Here is a 16234-nt window from a genome sequence, read left to right as displayed (position 1 = left end):
GGCCGCGGCTCCGGCCCCGGAGGCTCCCTTTAATTCGAGCGCACCTGCGTACGAACAGCTAGCGCTGTCGTACATCACCAAAGAGCCCCTGAAAAATTAATCGAATTCTCCTTTTAACTTTATTTGATCAGATTAATGAAATTATAACTTTATTCTCTGGTTGTGTGTTAATTTGAAAAATCAATCAAAAAAAGTCAATCAAAGTGTAATCGAATTTTTATGAAACACAGATTTACGCCACGTCGTTCTTCGCTCTCTGTTATTCTTATACGACAAAGTGTCGCTTTACCATCAGATATTCTGAAGTATCATTTTCATCAAGATGAGAAATAAAGGCATATGAATATAATATTGTAAAATCTATGTTATATTGTATTAACAGATGAGACAAATGACGAAGAGTATTATAAGAGAATTGAAGAACGTAAATAATAGAAGAGCTATATATATATATAATATATAATAAATATATAATAATAATAAATATATATAATATATATAATAAAGAGCAATATATATATATAATAATAGAAGAGCGATAGAGCAATATAATAATAGAAGAACAATAGAAAAGCAACGTAAATAATAAAAAAATGACATAAACAAATTCTCATTGACTTCTAAATATTTCTCACTGACAATAACATATACTCTGTCATATAGATTCTATCTCTTCCAATTTGGCAAACGAATGACAAAGGGAAGAAGAGAATCCATAGACAACGGTATTGACAGAGCATGGATTACTGCGACTGTTCGCGCTAGTACTCGTGTATTACAGTAAGCAGTGTCGTTAAGGATCATTAAAGGACCCTCAAAGCATCCGGTAAAGTCACGATCGAATTAAATCGAACGAGCATGAGCGCATGAAAGTTTCTTACTTATAAACCAGCTGGTGCTCTTATTACACAGAACTTGTCTTCTCACGCAAGAAACGTAATTAAAAATATGAATACATAAAGCACTTGGAAAGATCATCGGTGAAGAATAATTGAAAATTTTTTCATCAGAAGAATAAGAGTATTAACCGGTAGATTAAATTGTTCGATAGATGAATCATCGAATAAGTATCTTTTTTTCATTGTTTTAATTAATAACTATCATCCTCGAGTAATTAAGTGAAATTCTGTGCTTGATAATCATCGTGAATCATTGATAACTTACACATCAAGAATGGTGTCTGTTAATAGATTATACAGATCGTTACCTAAATCCTATATCTACGATCTATCCATTACGGATTATCTCGGATCATGACACCGCAATGACGTTCCGAACATGAACGATATCTCGATCAATTAATCAATCAACGCATCCTAATCCATTAAGAAAGATGCTGTTTTTTGATAGCATTGCTAAACAACAATATACTGTATTATTGATACATATATTGATTTTATACGTTTGAAAATATCGATGCAACTTAATGCAAATTTCTTAAATCTAATATTATATTAAAAAGAATATAGTACATTTCTGTATCTTCCAACGATTTAGAACTTTAAAGATAACTCAATGCAGGTTTCCAAAATTGAATGTTGCATTGAGAAAAGAATATATACTGTAGATTTTTCCAGCAATTTGAAAATTTTAACGCAACTAAATGTCAATTTTGAAACCTAACATAGCTTTGTAAAAAGGAATGCAGTTACATACTATATTTCTACGGCATTCAATGATTTAAAAATTACAAAATAATTGGATAGAGACTTCGAAAATGCTACTTCAAACGTATTAAAAGGAAGTAATTAAAATTGTGTAATGTAGTATATTTTTCTTAAAGAAGCATTATATTTTGGAAGTCTGTATTGAGTTACTATGATTTATAATTTACACACTACGTTATCATTTTTCTGAAAGATTGTGAATTTAGTTTTTGAAGATTAAAATACATTCAAAAATATATAATATATCTTTACACCTTGCAACGAATAGGAAATCTTGAAGAGTCACCGAGAGACTTCAGAATCCGGTGGCAGAGAAGATAGCCGCGAACGAACAGCTAACTGGAGGTAGATTACGTGCACGTAACGAGCGGGAACTCGTAATCGATCTGTCGTAATTTAGAGAGGAGCAGGCGGTTACCGCGTTGCATCTACCGGCCGATCTACATTTTATCGACTCGGCCTCCAACTTTATCGCCTTCCATCGGAATTCCGAAAGTGATACCACAATGACATTTGCATCGTTATCTTCATGAACGTTATTTTCACTCTCCATCTCAAATTAATCGAACAAAAATTAAAAAAAAGACATTTAAAAAAAGACATTTAAAAAGAGAAAAAATAAATAACATTTCTCCTTACAATTTTCTCTGTGCAAAAATATGTCTTCCTTCCACAAACACGATCCCTTTTCCTCTGTTTTATGTATATGTACATCGTAATCGTTATAAATCATACATCTTTATCATAAATCAAGCAGAATAAAAATAATAAAGAAGTTTCAAAGAGGAAACGATAAATAATATTTCTTCTTACAGTTATTTGTATATATAAAAATATAGATCTTTTCCAGTAACAAAATTCTTCTTTCTGTGTTCTCTACGTATCCACGACATCTGTCACTTCCTCCTACGAGTTACGTGAATTATTCGACTAACCGGAAACGAACAATGACCAGAGGAAAAATGGACGCGAGTTTTACCTGCTGTCACTGCGACGATGTCCACGATAAAATGCGAGCTGCACACCGTACACGCTGACCATCGATCGTCTTCTCGATAAGAAAAGAAAAAGATAGAATCTCTTTCTTTTTCCTCCAACTTGAAACGATGATTTCTTCCAGATCTAATCAGGTTTTACACGAAACATCGTTTTTTTCTTTTTCTTTATAAATTCGTTGGTGTCATCGAAAACGATGAATTGAGTGGAAAGCAGCGAAAACACAGTTCGGAATTAAACGCACCGCACGGATGTCCACAATGTATCGAGGTCAATTTAATCACGTTCACAAAACTGTCACATAATCACGATGCACCTCCGGCGGGCCGCAAGTATACGGTTTCCGCGTCCCATCCAGTTAATCCTCAATACTAAATAGCAATTGATATGAGGAAAATTCATACGATCCTTCTATATGCATATAATATTATGCATCTACTATAAATCTCCTCGTTGAAAACAGATTTTTATAGCAGTATATATCATCATACGTATAGTCCTATTATACATATATTATCTATATATATGTATACTATACGTTTTAGGAATAACACTAGTTAATTCCATGGAGTTTTATCCAGTGAACTTTCAATATCAGATAGTAACTAATGCCAGGAAAATTCGTATGATTTGTCTGTATATATCTATATCCTCTCGTTAAAAACAAATTTTTATATTAGTATACACTATTACGCATATATTGTTATTGCACACATACTATTAATACATAGTGTATGTTATGTTTCTGGTATAATAATATTGAGCTCGTTCTCGAACAGACGACAATAATGTAAGACTTGTCCTAGGGCACAGATTTACGAATCATTTGACATATTTCACACCAAAATAATAGCGACATACATTGGATATGTATAAATCTTCTCTAAACGTAGACGTAGCTAGAGCACCATACTCTTCTCACATTCGACTGCTTGTGTTTCTATCTTCTTAACCTCTAATCAGTATCACACTAATCTCTTGTACATTTGTAGGACGCTGTGTTTCAACGACAGAACTTGATAAGAGAAACACAGGAACAACGAATCATCGTTGGAGAAACGTTGTAAAATTTCACTAAAGTATTTGATGTAAACAATAGACCGATCAATCTTTCGATCGAAGATTTCGTAAAGGATTGGCGGGATCACTATGGTTACGGCACGTGCGCCGTCTGGATTGATCAGTGGCGACACAGGATTGTCGGATATCGGTTGGTGAAGAGGCTGGACCTGATATCAAGAAGAAGGTACTCCGGGCAGGTTGTCTCGCGCAACTGCGGCCGCCGCGGCCAGCAAATTGCCTGCTTCCGGGCCTCATTACATCACTCTGTTACTCTGTTAACGCTCGCCGGAAACCCCTCTGCCTACCTCGTCTAAACTCTCTCTCGCATGTACCTACACACACTATTTAAATGCACTGTGTCGCGGACGATGCGGCCGCGCGTACTTTCAATACGAAAGAGGGAGAAAACGATACATGCGTCTACCTTGCTGCGTTTTCTTACCGGATGATTCGATGATGGTCTGTTTGGTTTTGCTTGTGTGCAATGGAATCGTAGGACGGATGCTGGATTCGCTCTGTTTTAGGTTGAGCGCTCTTTCGATGAACAGGTAATTACATGACGGTTTCCTTGATTTCTTGTAACTCTGGTGATTAGTATGGTATTGTTATTGAAGATTGGTATTTGATTCTGTATTAATGATTATGTTTAAATATGGAGAATGTTTGGTTGTGTCCTTTTTTAGGTAAAGCATACTTTTATAGATTGTTTGTTGTTGTTGGTGCTGTCTAATGATGGATTAGAAAGAATTGCATGATGGCTTCTTGGTGACTAGATAAGATTGGTATTTGATCTTTCAATGAAGTCTTAGGATCAAACTGAGGTCTGATTTATGGTTATTAAAGATTGGACACTTTTGCAAAGGAGGAACATTGCCAAATTGTTCTATTTTAAACAGAATTTGCCTTGTTGCTTGTAATGTCTGGTGGTTGATATCCTATTGTGGTTTGATATATGATTTATAGTTGTTGGATGTTGAATTTGTTTGAAAAGAAAGAAAAATTCTGGATCTTTCTGTTAGGTAAAGTACTGTTTTGTTGACAATATAGATGAAAAGAAATTAATACATATATATATGATTTTTACAGATATATAATTCATAATTGTTGGAACTTGGTAAGATATAGAGTTTATACTGCACATTAATTTTATGGAAGTAATACATAGAATCTCAAGATTTGCAGTAATATTTTCCTTAATTATAGATATATTCTTCCTTATGATTCCATAATAAACATAAAAGAAAGTTGACGATAATTAGTAACCATTTAAAATTAATCCTGAGATTCGCTGTATAATATTAAATACAATCGCACAAAAAGCCTGCCATTTATTGCACAACAGGAGGTGAACAAGAAAAAGAAAAGAAAAGAATTAATATTAATACCAGGGCATAATGCTATGCGCTTGATTCGATATACATATTCTATCTCGATATTTCTCTTCTAATATGCAAAATACAAAGTCCAAGGGGCAATGACGTTTTTCAGACGAGGAAAGCAGAAATACTAGTACAGCGATAAAAACCGGAACGACTTCCATGATCACGATCCATGCTTAATACATGACAAAGTTCATCGATGAAAAGAGAGGACAGCGAGGAAAACATGGATATTACCTGAACGAGGCGCTCTTCCTCTAAAAACAGGAATTCTTTAACGACGAAAATAGAGCCAAACGATAACCAGTGAACAGAACCCCGCAGAAAACAAGAACACCTATTTAACGATAGACTCGAGTAAGTCTTGAATTCTTCTTACTTGGTGCAACAGAAATTTCCGAATTAAACGGCAAAGAGAAAAGAAGAGCAAAGACAAAAATGGATGTAACCAATTAAAGGCTAACTTAAAATTTTTAATTTTAACTTTAAATTGTAGAATCTAGGTATATGAAATAATAATGAAAAAAATATCAAGTGGATTTTTAGAATTTCTTTTTACAGTCGGAATGTTAAGGAAAATTCAACGATGCAAATTGATCGCGAAAAATTGTAAATGAAATGTTGCCTTAATTGATCTTTAATGGGTTAAGAAATCTTGCATAAGAGATATTATGACACGAAATAAAAAACGATGATACAAGAGAGACAAATGGGGGAGGATTTGTAGAATTTACGAGGCGTTAAAAAAATGAATAACAACGTGATGTAGAGTGCGGGCCAATAAAAGAGTCGGCAGGAAAAATGCGAACGTGGGCGGTAATTTAGCGTTGAAGATACACGCCGGAGCGGTTAATACGCGAAACATGCGTGCAGACAGGTGAGGCTGGTGTTCACGAGGGTGTACACAGTGTATATCATAAACGCGAACCGGTAAAACCCGTGGGAAAGAATCGGGAATAATAAACGTGCCGATTTTTATTCGGCGGTTATCGGAAATTCGCCCACGAGGCGATAAATGTTCGGATAGTTCCACTACTGTACGCCTCTAAATCATTGTAGTTATTTTTCACGAATGGTGGAAGCGATATTACACCCTGTCTGGCTGTATGTATGAATGTAACGGTAAAATGATTTATACAAATCTCATAATCTTGTAACTATTCTATTTGACTTAGACTTAATAATCATTATATGCGTTATATATCAATTGAACATTGTTTATTAGCGTTCGGGATTGTGTTATTTTTTCCATACTTAAATGTTTTATTATGAAATTAACACTATAATGTATAATGTATTTGCTACAACAAGATGATTATTCATGATGTTAATGTGGAATTTTCTTATTGTCAAAATAAGCCTAATTCCAAGGCAAAGCAGGCAGATAAAACTCAGTCATTGTAGAGTCATTGACTTCCTAATTATCAGGGAATTTATTTCAGAGTCGTTTTAAGCTCTTATTTCCTATACTATTTATTACAATTTTCTACAACATCCTTACTTACTGTACTATTTATTACATCACTCTTATACAATTACAACTACAGAATCATTAACTCTCAAACTACATAAATAGTACTCTTATTTTGGTTAAAAATATTACAAACTCTTACTTACTACATTGTTTACTAAGCTGTTTTCATATTACAGTTTCCATATTATAGGTACAATAATATATGCAATCACAATCAACTGAAAAGTCCAAAATGAGATCCAACTCACCGTCAATGCGGGGTCCTGCGTGTAGCCTTATCCAGCACCGTCAAATCCAGTTCGTCTTTCGCACCAGGTAGCTCAAACCGAGTCTCAAACCTTCACCTCCTCACTTGCAATAAAATCCCAACCACGATCTATATATACTTCACCCAATACTAAAACCTCGTTCCTCTTTCAAGTATCCTTCAATGAGAAGAAAACTTCAACGAGGAGAACCAAACCAGGAAGTCAGCAACATTGGATGAACACGCGGATTGAATGATAGCAGAGAGATTCAACGATACATAAAATAAAATCCAAAGGAAGCCGTAGCTTCAACTAAAGCAGACAGGTGAAACAGACTTAACAACCAAATGAACCGGCGTACGATGGCCGATAGCCGGCTATCCGAGCGGATTACAACCCCGGAGGATGTAACGAGGCTGCGAGAAACGCGTGGACCACCGTGGCGAACTCGGCCGCGATGCGACGGACGCACATTTGGCAGCGTCGTTATCAGTCGCGGTCCGACGATTGGCTGTGTATCGGAGCCTGCGCCGGGACGCCGGGAGAGAGGGTGGAGATGGCGGTGGAGGAGGTAGGAGGGTTGGTTGCTAACCCCCTCGTGCCCGGCTCTGGCATGAAGCGGCTCCTTAGAGGCGGGATCATCCACCAGGGTGGATCTTTCCTCTCCCTTCCTGCCTGTCCCTCTCGCTCACTCTCTCTCTCTCCCTTTCTCTCTCTCGTTCTCTCTCTCCGTCTGTCCTTATCTGACCTGTTTCTACTACTACGTTGTACGTCCTTGTCTCTCATATTTGTTTGGCGTATATCACTGTGTTTGTTGCACTTTGTCAGGAGCTCAATTTCACTTTTTCCATCATATATCTATTGTTTTTTTTCTTTTTTGGATGCTTTGGATTTAGAATAACGTCTTCGTTGGGGTGATCAGTCTCTTAAGAGTTTCTCAATCTTCGGAGGTGTTGCGTTTTGGCTTTCAGTTACCTTTTCTGGGTCATGGATGTCTTCGAATGGCCCTCTAAATATTTTTTAAAGGAAACTAAAGGAAAATTTAATTAGATACAATTTTTTAAGATATAGTTACGGATACACTCACAGATGGATGTTTTGTTTAAACAAGTTGAAATGTATTGAATGCATATCCTTTAACTTTTCTGGAAAGAGACAGATACGGATGAGGATCTTTCATTGATCTCCGGATTTATTTTACTCCGAATTTTCCATGTTAAATACGATGAAATGAAAAATGAAAAGTTCATTGAACAAAAGAAAGTAATTAATTTTAATATCATAATATAATACTATATTATTGGCTCGAATATTTTATGTTGGTATTTTAGATCTAATACACAGTAAAAGCCCGATAGACGGTGAACGCAAAGCAGAAATATTAGGATGAAAAACCTAAACGATAATTAAGGTCCATGCTTAATGCTTGACAAAATCGTCTAAGCATAAAGGGAAAATATAAATCTGTTTGTTGGACATTCTACGGTGGACAACATTGCAAAGTGTTTTGTAATACTTTTTTATTTTTAATATTGCATCTATTATATTTGCTACTTGATGAGAAAATTGAGGAAATTGCTAGTTCTTCTTGATGTGATTAAATTTAAATTGGAATCGATATGCTGACATCTTTATAGCGACTGAAGAAGTTAACGAAAAAGAAAGGAGGAGGGTTTTCAAGCAAAACAGAACGAAAATTGTTGCATACAAGAGCTGGAAGTTTGGCGTGCAGCGGTCATGGGACTTTGGCATAGGTTCAAGATGACGGGAACATTGAGCTTTCAATTGTACTCTGTAATGGGCCTTTACAATAATCCAATATTTCCAACTAAATGTCTTTCACCTCCGATTCGCGGGCATTTATCCACTTAAATCTTTCAACACTGTAAAATAAGAGGATGTGGTAAGAACAACGTCTATTTCTTTGTAGCTTCAGTTAAGTGCACTGATTGGAAATGATGTTAGATTTAAATGTGGAATTTTGAGTAAGCGTGAGATTAAAATTACTTTAAATCCAACTTAGATAAAGTAATATCCTAAATTATCCTAGACCATAGTTAGGTAAGAAGAATACCTATAAACTTTTATACGCCCCATCTAGCTAGTAACATTTCCAAAATAACAGATTGTTTTTATGAATAATTCAACGTTATCTGCTAATCTTTATGCGACACAACTGTATTATACTTTGCTTGTTATTGCGCTTAGATCAAAGATAGATCAATCTTTTCTCTTTAAATTAATATTTTAACCAAAGAATAATTGTCAAGAGAGATATCAAATGCTAGGAAAACCAATCTACTCGTTTCCATAAATTTAGCCATACAATAACAATACTATAATGACAATTCTAAATCAAAACTAAAAGAGAGCAATATCCATGAACACGTAGAGATTTCGTAGAGCTAATAACATTCCCAGGATAAGTAGTAAATTCGATTAATATATCAATGTTATCTCGTGATCTTTATGCAAGGTCATGGCGTATACGTTCCCGCCCTTCCACCGGGTATCTGCTTGTACGAAAATTATCTGATCTACGGCGTGCAGTAACAACGGGGGCGCGACACGTCGGACACGTGGCCAGGGCACGATTTCGAAAGGGTGCTGGCGGCCAGCCGCCGGTATATGTTCCAACATATCGTCGATAACCATGTATCGTTATCGTCCTATTCGTTAACCGTAGCGATCAACGCGAATTCACGTGTTATTGTTATCATTTTCAAGATCGCATTACTACGCTATAGAAAATCCGGTCCTATTGTTTTTCGTAGTTCTTCGGATCTAGATCAGATTATAGTTTGCAAATGTTTGTTGCTGATCTCAATTTGGTTTTAAGAAAACTATACATAGGTATGAACTGTCTCTTTAAACTTTAAACAGTCCTAGCTGTAGATCTTTCTTCTATTTCTTCCCAATGGCTATTCACCTAATAATATTCTTATTTTCTTCACAGATTCACGGGCCTGGAACCTAATAACGTAGAACCAATTTTATCCACGGACCTGCACTCAACCAACATTCTTCTACTTCCTCAAACCATCTTACCTCTTTCAACAAGAAGAACATGGCTTTATCAACCCTCATCTTCCTTTATCTCAAAAAATTGTTACACCATATCTCACTTCTTGTAACTTTTACCCATAGATAGTGAGAAAGTGAGACGAGCAGCATACCGTGCATAGTCGATTATACGTGGAAACGGTTGACGATGGCCGCGACCGGAAGTAGCACGGATCCACAGTGATCCGGACACGAAAACGCACTCATCGATCAGGACACAAAAGGTTCGATGTTTCTCGCACGATTGACATCGTTCCTTGCTTCACGATCGGAGGCTTCACGCATGAACAACGAGACACGGCTAGACATGGTTCGTGATTTCCACCGGAAACGAACTGGCCAAGGGGGATGATTGTTGAAACGGAGAAGAACTGCTCGATCTGAGACTGATTCTTAACGGTGATCGCTTTAATCGATTATTCACGAATCACTAGGTAAATAATAAAGAAATTTTTGTTTCTTTTTCTGCGAAATTGTAGGGGTCTGAAGGATTATTGGGTTGCGTTTGGTTTAGAGATTGTGCATCTGTGCGATGCTACAAATAGGGTTGAAAATTGCTGTAGAATATGAGAATTGATAAAGAGCGGCGAAAGTTTTCTCATGTCTTTATTTCTTATATTTTTTAACAACTTACTCTTTACTGTCGTGGTACCATCTTACTAATTATGGCGAATGTTTATCTCATTCAGAATATCATGTCATTTCAATACTTAGTTAAGACAAACCTAGAGGATAAATGACCCACTTAAATTTTCCATTTCTTTTTAAGGCCACTGTTACGTTTGGAAGAAAATATTTATCTCGTACACAGTATAATGAATTTTCTCTCTAAAGACATAAAAGAATCATCATCATCCCAAGAATCACTTAACCAGGTAAACAATAATTTGGAGGACTCCATAGATAGAATCTTTTTCTTCTATTTAGAACAAAATATTTATTCTATTTAAAATAATAAATTACTCACTTCGAATATTTCATGCAGATATCATTCAACCAAAGAAGGTCACTTTCATATTCTTCTACGCTGATACCAAGAACAAGATAGCACTCAAACCAAATCACCCTTGGTTGGCAATAGAATTCTGCAAGAGCCCAAAATAGAGTCTTCCTCTTCCAAGAGAATCCGAAGGATAATCAGTTCAGGTCGAAAATGTTCTCTCTCTCTCTCTCTCTCTGAATCAGGATGATCCGTATTGTTGTCGGCAATCACGAACGGGTCGGGTACGGTGGATAGAGGCCGAAAACGAGTCTATCGGCATTTAGCCGGGTTTCGTGAATGTAAACTAGGCGTTTCCTGCACGTATCGTACAAAGTGCTCGATTCGCTGGTCTTTTTTCACCGGACCGATCGATAATGCCATTGCAAACACCCTGTATGTGCTCGGTTAATGTTAATGGCAGGGGCTGGCTCGGGTGAACGGTGTGGGTTGCCCCTTTGCCCGTGAGTTAGAGCTTCCTGAGGCTTTCCCCGCATCCACCGTGCTACCCTCGCCGACTAGAGGACTGTGTCTGGCTAATGGTAAAGCCAGGAAATATCAAAAGTCGTCTCTGTTACCGTTCTTTTTAGTTTTCCCGAGTTTCTTCTCTTTTCCCTGTCGTACCACGCATCGAAATCCTTGCACTTTAGTTCTTCTTTTCTCTTTTTTCCACTTTCTTTTTATTGGTTGATAGATAGGGATCTTGTTAGGGATAAGAAATAGTCGAAAGCTTGGAGAATGTGAAACAGTTATTTAAATATTAGTATACATTATCTTTAGATTTATTTTGATATATTTTTAGACTTGAAAGAATTAGAAAGATATTTAAATATTAATGGTAGCCTATATATTTTTGGAGTTGTAAGAATGTTTATAGAGATCCTTATCAGAAATTAAAGTCAAGAGTTATCGACGAATTGAAGTGCTTGTGTTTGCTTCTTTTTGCTCTTGTTTGTGTGGAAAAATATAATACATTTTTTACTAATATTTACATAGATTGTTGCTACATATACATAGATTAGGATAAAGAGTTATTAAGGAATTTGGAGAACAAAGGAAGTGCCTTTGCTCTTATTTGTATCAGAGAATATATCAAAGCATCACATTGTTAGCTTTTTTAGCTTTCAACTTTATATTTAGAAGGATATTTGAAAGTGAAAGAGAGTAAGAACACAAATTTATTTCTGTTGCCACACACGTAGAGCGAAGATGGTTAATTTTTAGTCATTTAGTAAGAAATATAGGAAAAGTATGGGCTGTTTGAATATTTTTATTCAGATACAAAAGGAATTTTTACGAGGAGAATCAGTTACTGCAACAAATTTTCTGGCTTCCCTTTCATTGTTCTTTCTGGTCGGTTTTCATCGAGTTAGCCGCGAGACCAGAAAGTAATATATTAAAGCACCCTTGATCTACAACGATACCGAACAGCGGTTAACGCGGTTATCATCGGTAACACGATCGTTGAAATGATAAAAAATGTATCTAACTCGAGAGAACAAATGTAATCACTGCTTGTCACGAACACAATGCATTCAACAGGTTAGTGCTGCATATTAAAAAGAGTTTATTCGCATGCTTATAAATCTAGCCCAACGTTCTGGAGGAAGATTTCTCTCGGTTGCTACGTAAAAGGTTCACCATACCTGCTAAAAATCTGGAAAAAGGGGGAAACAGGTAGAGTCATACGATTTTTATCATTGTTCTCAAAATAAAATATTTACAAATTATTTATTAATTTTGAACGTTCTTAACTAGGATTGTTAAGTCTTGAATAGTACTCGTCAGATTCCTTGGATTTTGAGTGATACAGATTGAGGTTAGGTTAGGTTAGATAGGTACAGACTGAATTCCAGAATATAAAATAAACTAAATCATCAAAGTAAAACAATATCAGTTTATTACAATTGAAAAACCAATTTCTCGGAGCTGAAACTTGTACAATAATTATTTAATAACTATTATCTTTAAGAATTAATTAATATCGATTATTGTACAAGAAACCCCTATATATTATTCTATTCAAAATTTACTAGAAACCAAAATCTTCAAGGCACATGACTAAACACAGCTTAATATTACGTATAAAGATCGCAAACCTAAACGAACCTATGTTACAGATCTGTATCTTGTACTAATCTAGAGTAACTAAGCCCGAAGTATGGCTCGTAGTTGAGCGTAAATCTGGGACCCTTTAATTGGAAACAATGGTCCGACGAGAATAGATTAGAGCGTTGAAAAGGCGTGCACAATCGCGGCACGCTTCTGCCGCGCGTAGATTTCACCCGAGGGAATCGTCGATATCGCGTGATTTAATTTGTTACAATTAGGGCAAAGGGTCCCTTAGGTAGGACAGCGCAGAGTACCCGGCCAAAAGAGCGACAGAACGTGACAGACAGAGGCAGTACGAGCGAGTTCACCGCGCCCTGCTATTAATATCAGTTAACGACCCGATATGATCGCTCGTCTATACTCACGGACAGGCTGCCATCGGTAGGTTCAAGCCATGGGGTCGAATCATGTGCTTCATCCATGGTTTCGACCACGATTCACACTGACATCGATCCACTGAGTCACCGGGTAGAATTCATTCTCAGCTTTCCGGCTAAATCAATCTAGAATCTGTCGTGGTTGCCTCACCTGGAGAAGAATAAAATGGTCTGACTGGTCCGGGCTATTTATTAAGCATTTCCAACGGGCTTTATCTTGATACGTGGTGTATGTGGAAGTGAAGATTGAAATTGGTATCGTTTTGTTTGTAAATGTTTGGAGATTTAAAAGGCGAGTCCGTAAATTGAAATATCTAAGTTACGAATATTTAAAAATAAATTAAATTTAAGAAATCTATATGTCCTTAAAGATTCTATCGAGATATTATTTTTCTAGTATTTTACATTAGCTGCTGCGAATACAACCAATAAAAGGTTAGGTTTAAAGTTGAGGTTAACAGTCCCTACAATTAATAAAATGCATCGTCTCCTTCAAAAAAAATCAATAATTCAACGCTTTTCGAATATTCTCTCTTCCAAAACTAACACAAAATCTATATCTATAGGAAATGTAAGAATCAAGGATTGGCTGTCAAACCCTATGGACATAGGAAAAGCGGCGTCGGGTGCATGTAGAGAACGACCGATAACAATAGACAGGGGCCGTGCTCTATCTAGCAGGCATCCGGGCCAACGTCGAAACGAGGCTGGTGCCGCGCGCGGATTACCATAAGCATTCATATATGCAGCGGCGCATTATACTTGCATACCCGGCATAAAGGTGGCCGTGTCGACGCTCGTATTGGACAGCGGCCGCAGGTATATGTATTGCACCGGCTGGCCGGTCGGCCACTTACTTACGTGTACCGAACCGCCTTCACGAGTCGCTGGCACGCGAGCCTGATTGACTTGTAGATGAGGCGACACAGTCGATATACGCCAAGTCCACCGTCCGACTCTGAAACCCCCGTCATGGCTACCGATGTCCGTGCAATTCTACCTCCTCCCCTTTTCCCTATCGGTTTCTCTGTATTGTTACGAACAAACCACGGATACTTACATGTGTATACATCGATTATATTTTACGATATAACACTAGAAGTATCAGTTAGGATTGATGTTTTAGTATACTTTGATCTGTATGTATTATTGTTTGGAATGTGATTGAAAGTAGGTAATATATTATACACTGCATTATAGAATCGTTTATCTTTTTGTTAGAAAAATGAAGCGTATTGTATATGAGATGACGCGCTAATTAGTTAGGTTCAGAAAAATATACATAATGGGATATAGTGTTAGTATAATGTTTAGTATAGATAGAGCGGATTAGATCAGATTTAACAAGATGTATATTCCAGATAATTAATAGAAGCATTTAAATTATATATGTATTACAATATTCACAATGTCTAAATTAATTATGGACAAATATTACGGAACATCGTCACATTCCAAAATCTTCAAAAACAACTGTCCATTACGAGGCGTCTTGAGACCATCGGTAGCCATGGGATTTCTACACCGTGGCCACGCACCCCCACGAGCATTTCCCGTCTCGCTCTTCCACTCCCTCTCGACGAACCTCCTTTTCCAACGTTCCCTCGCAGCCACCGACCGTTATCTAGTTAATTAATCTCCGCCGACGGCGGCAGCCGACTACCAGGGCGGCAAAACTCCCACCGTTTCTGCAGCCGTAACGAGCCACGACAACGAAAGTGTCGAGCGCCACCCCCTTAGTTCACTCCAGATTCGCGACTCTCCCCATCTTTTCGAACTGCGAAAATTTAATCGCTTTTAAAGAACCATCGTGCGATTTATCGAAGGGGATAATTGAAAAATGGTTGAAGAAGTGAAATGATTCTGGAAATAATAGTGGAGTGAGCATTTGAAGGTGAAGACGCGAAAAGAGCAAAGAAAAACAAATACTTGGTGTTTAGATCATTAGAGGTAATATTCTTTATTATTATTATTATTATAAATCTTTTCTTCATTGATATTATTATTAGTAGTAGTAACTAAATTGGTAACTAAAAATACCAAAAATACACGTTCTGAATATTCTTGGTTTTATATGGTTGCGCTATATACTAGTTTATCAGTGAACTATATATTTTAAGATAAATATTTCAACAGACTCGAACATACAATTTACTCAGATCTACACGGCATATAATGCAAGTTGAAGCTATAAAAATTACACTAAAAATAGCGGGCATGGAGTGATTTGAAAATAAGAGAACAAGCGAAACGGGTGACAAATAAATTATTGAAAGAATTGGATGGGCCACAAATGAAAGGAACAATAAAGAAGGTAAATTCTACAGATAAGGAATATAAACGTAATACATATATTTTCATATTATTCCCATTTTACTTACTCCAAACACGATCAATTTAAGTCATAAAAAAATTAAACACATTTCTCTAGCCAATCTTGATTATTCCAGTAACATTCAAAGGATTAGTTCTACACTGATGACCGTCGTTCCTCAAAATTCCTCCAAATCCCGCTTTAAGCGAAACTCTGCTGTTTGAACCTCGACCACGGAACACCAGTGGCGACATCCTGCTCAACCTACATTCTCTACCACTCGCAAGATCACTCCGACGAGTCAACGCCTGATAACCTACCATCGAAACAATTTACCATGAAGCTCGTCAGATCCATGACAGTTACCCTCCGAAATAAATCTATCGATCGCTCGCGTATTCCGAACGAGGTCCAAGAGCGAGTCTATCGGCGGAACAGACAGATGTCTCAGGTCGACGTTGCGACGCGTGCGGGGTGGCTCGTGGCGTGGTGCTCGGTGGCGTGGTACGACACGGACGGTGCGCCCCCTGATGCGGGGTGGGCAAGTATTGATTGGGTCGGCG

The 16234-nt window shown here is 37.0% G+C and overlaps 1 protein-coding gene and 1 long non-coding RNA gene across 3 annotated transcripts in view; one reads left to right on the top strand and one right to left on the bottom strand.

Annotated features, from left to right (window-relative positions):
- Positions 1-7006, bottom strand: part of LOC100745321 (transcriptional regulator ERG homolog) — a 70240-nt gene extending 63234 nt beyond the window's left edge. The window contains exons 1-2 of one of the 2 annotated variants that reach the window (XM_024365889.2): positions 6827-7006; positions 5-88 (exon numbers count right to left, since the gene is read on the bottom strand). In XM_024365889.2, coding sequence (XP_024221657.1) covers positions 5-75 — 71 coding nt within the window. In that variant the 5' untranslated portion in view covers positions 76-88; positions 6827-7006. Of the gene's footprint in view, positions 1-4; positions 89-2646; positions 3928-6826 lie in introns of those variants that run through there. The other variant, XM_024365887.2, reaches the window with a different exon arrangement.
- Positions 4061-5614, top strand: LOC117151422. The gene is made up of 3 exons (XR_004461332.1): positions 4061-4184; positions 4250-4324; positions 5214-5614. It is a non-coding gene; the product is annotated as an uncharacterized LOC117151422 (long non-coding RNA).
- Positions 7007-16234: the final 9228 nt, after the last annotated feature.

The sequence above is a fragment of the Bombus impatiens genome, unplaced genomic scaffold (assembly GCF_000188095.3).
Source record: "Bombus impatiens unplaced genomic scaffold, BIMP_2.2 scf_0019, whole genome shotgun sequence".
NCBI classification, from domain to species: domain Eukaryota; kingdom Metazoa; phylum Arthropoda; class Insecta; order Hymenoptera; family Apidae; genus Bombus; species Bombus impatiens.
This window is presented reverse-complemented; position numbering and strand designations above follow the sequence as displayed.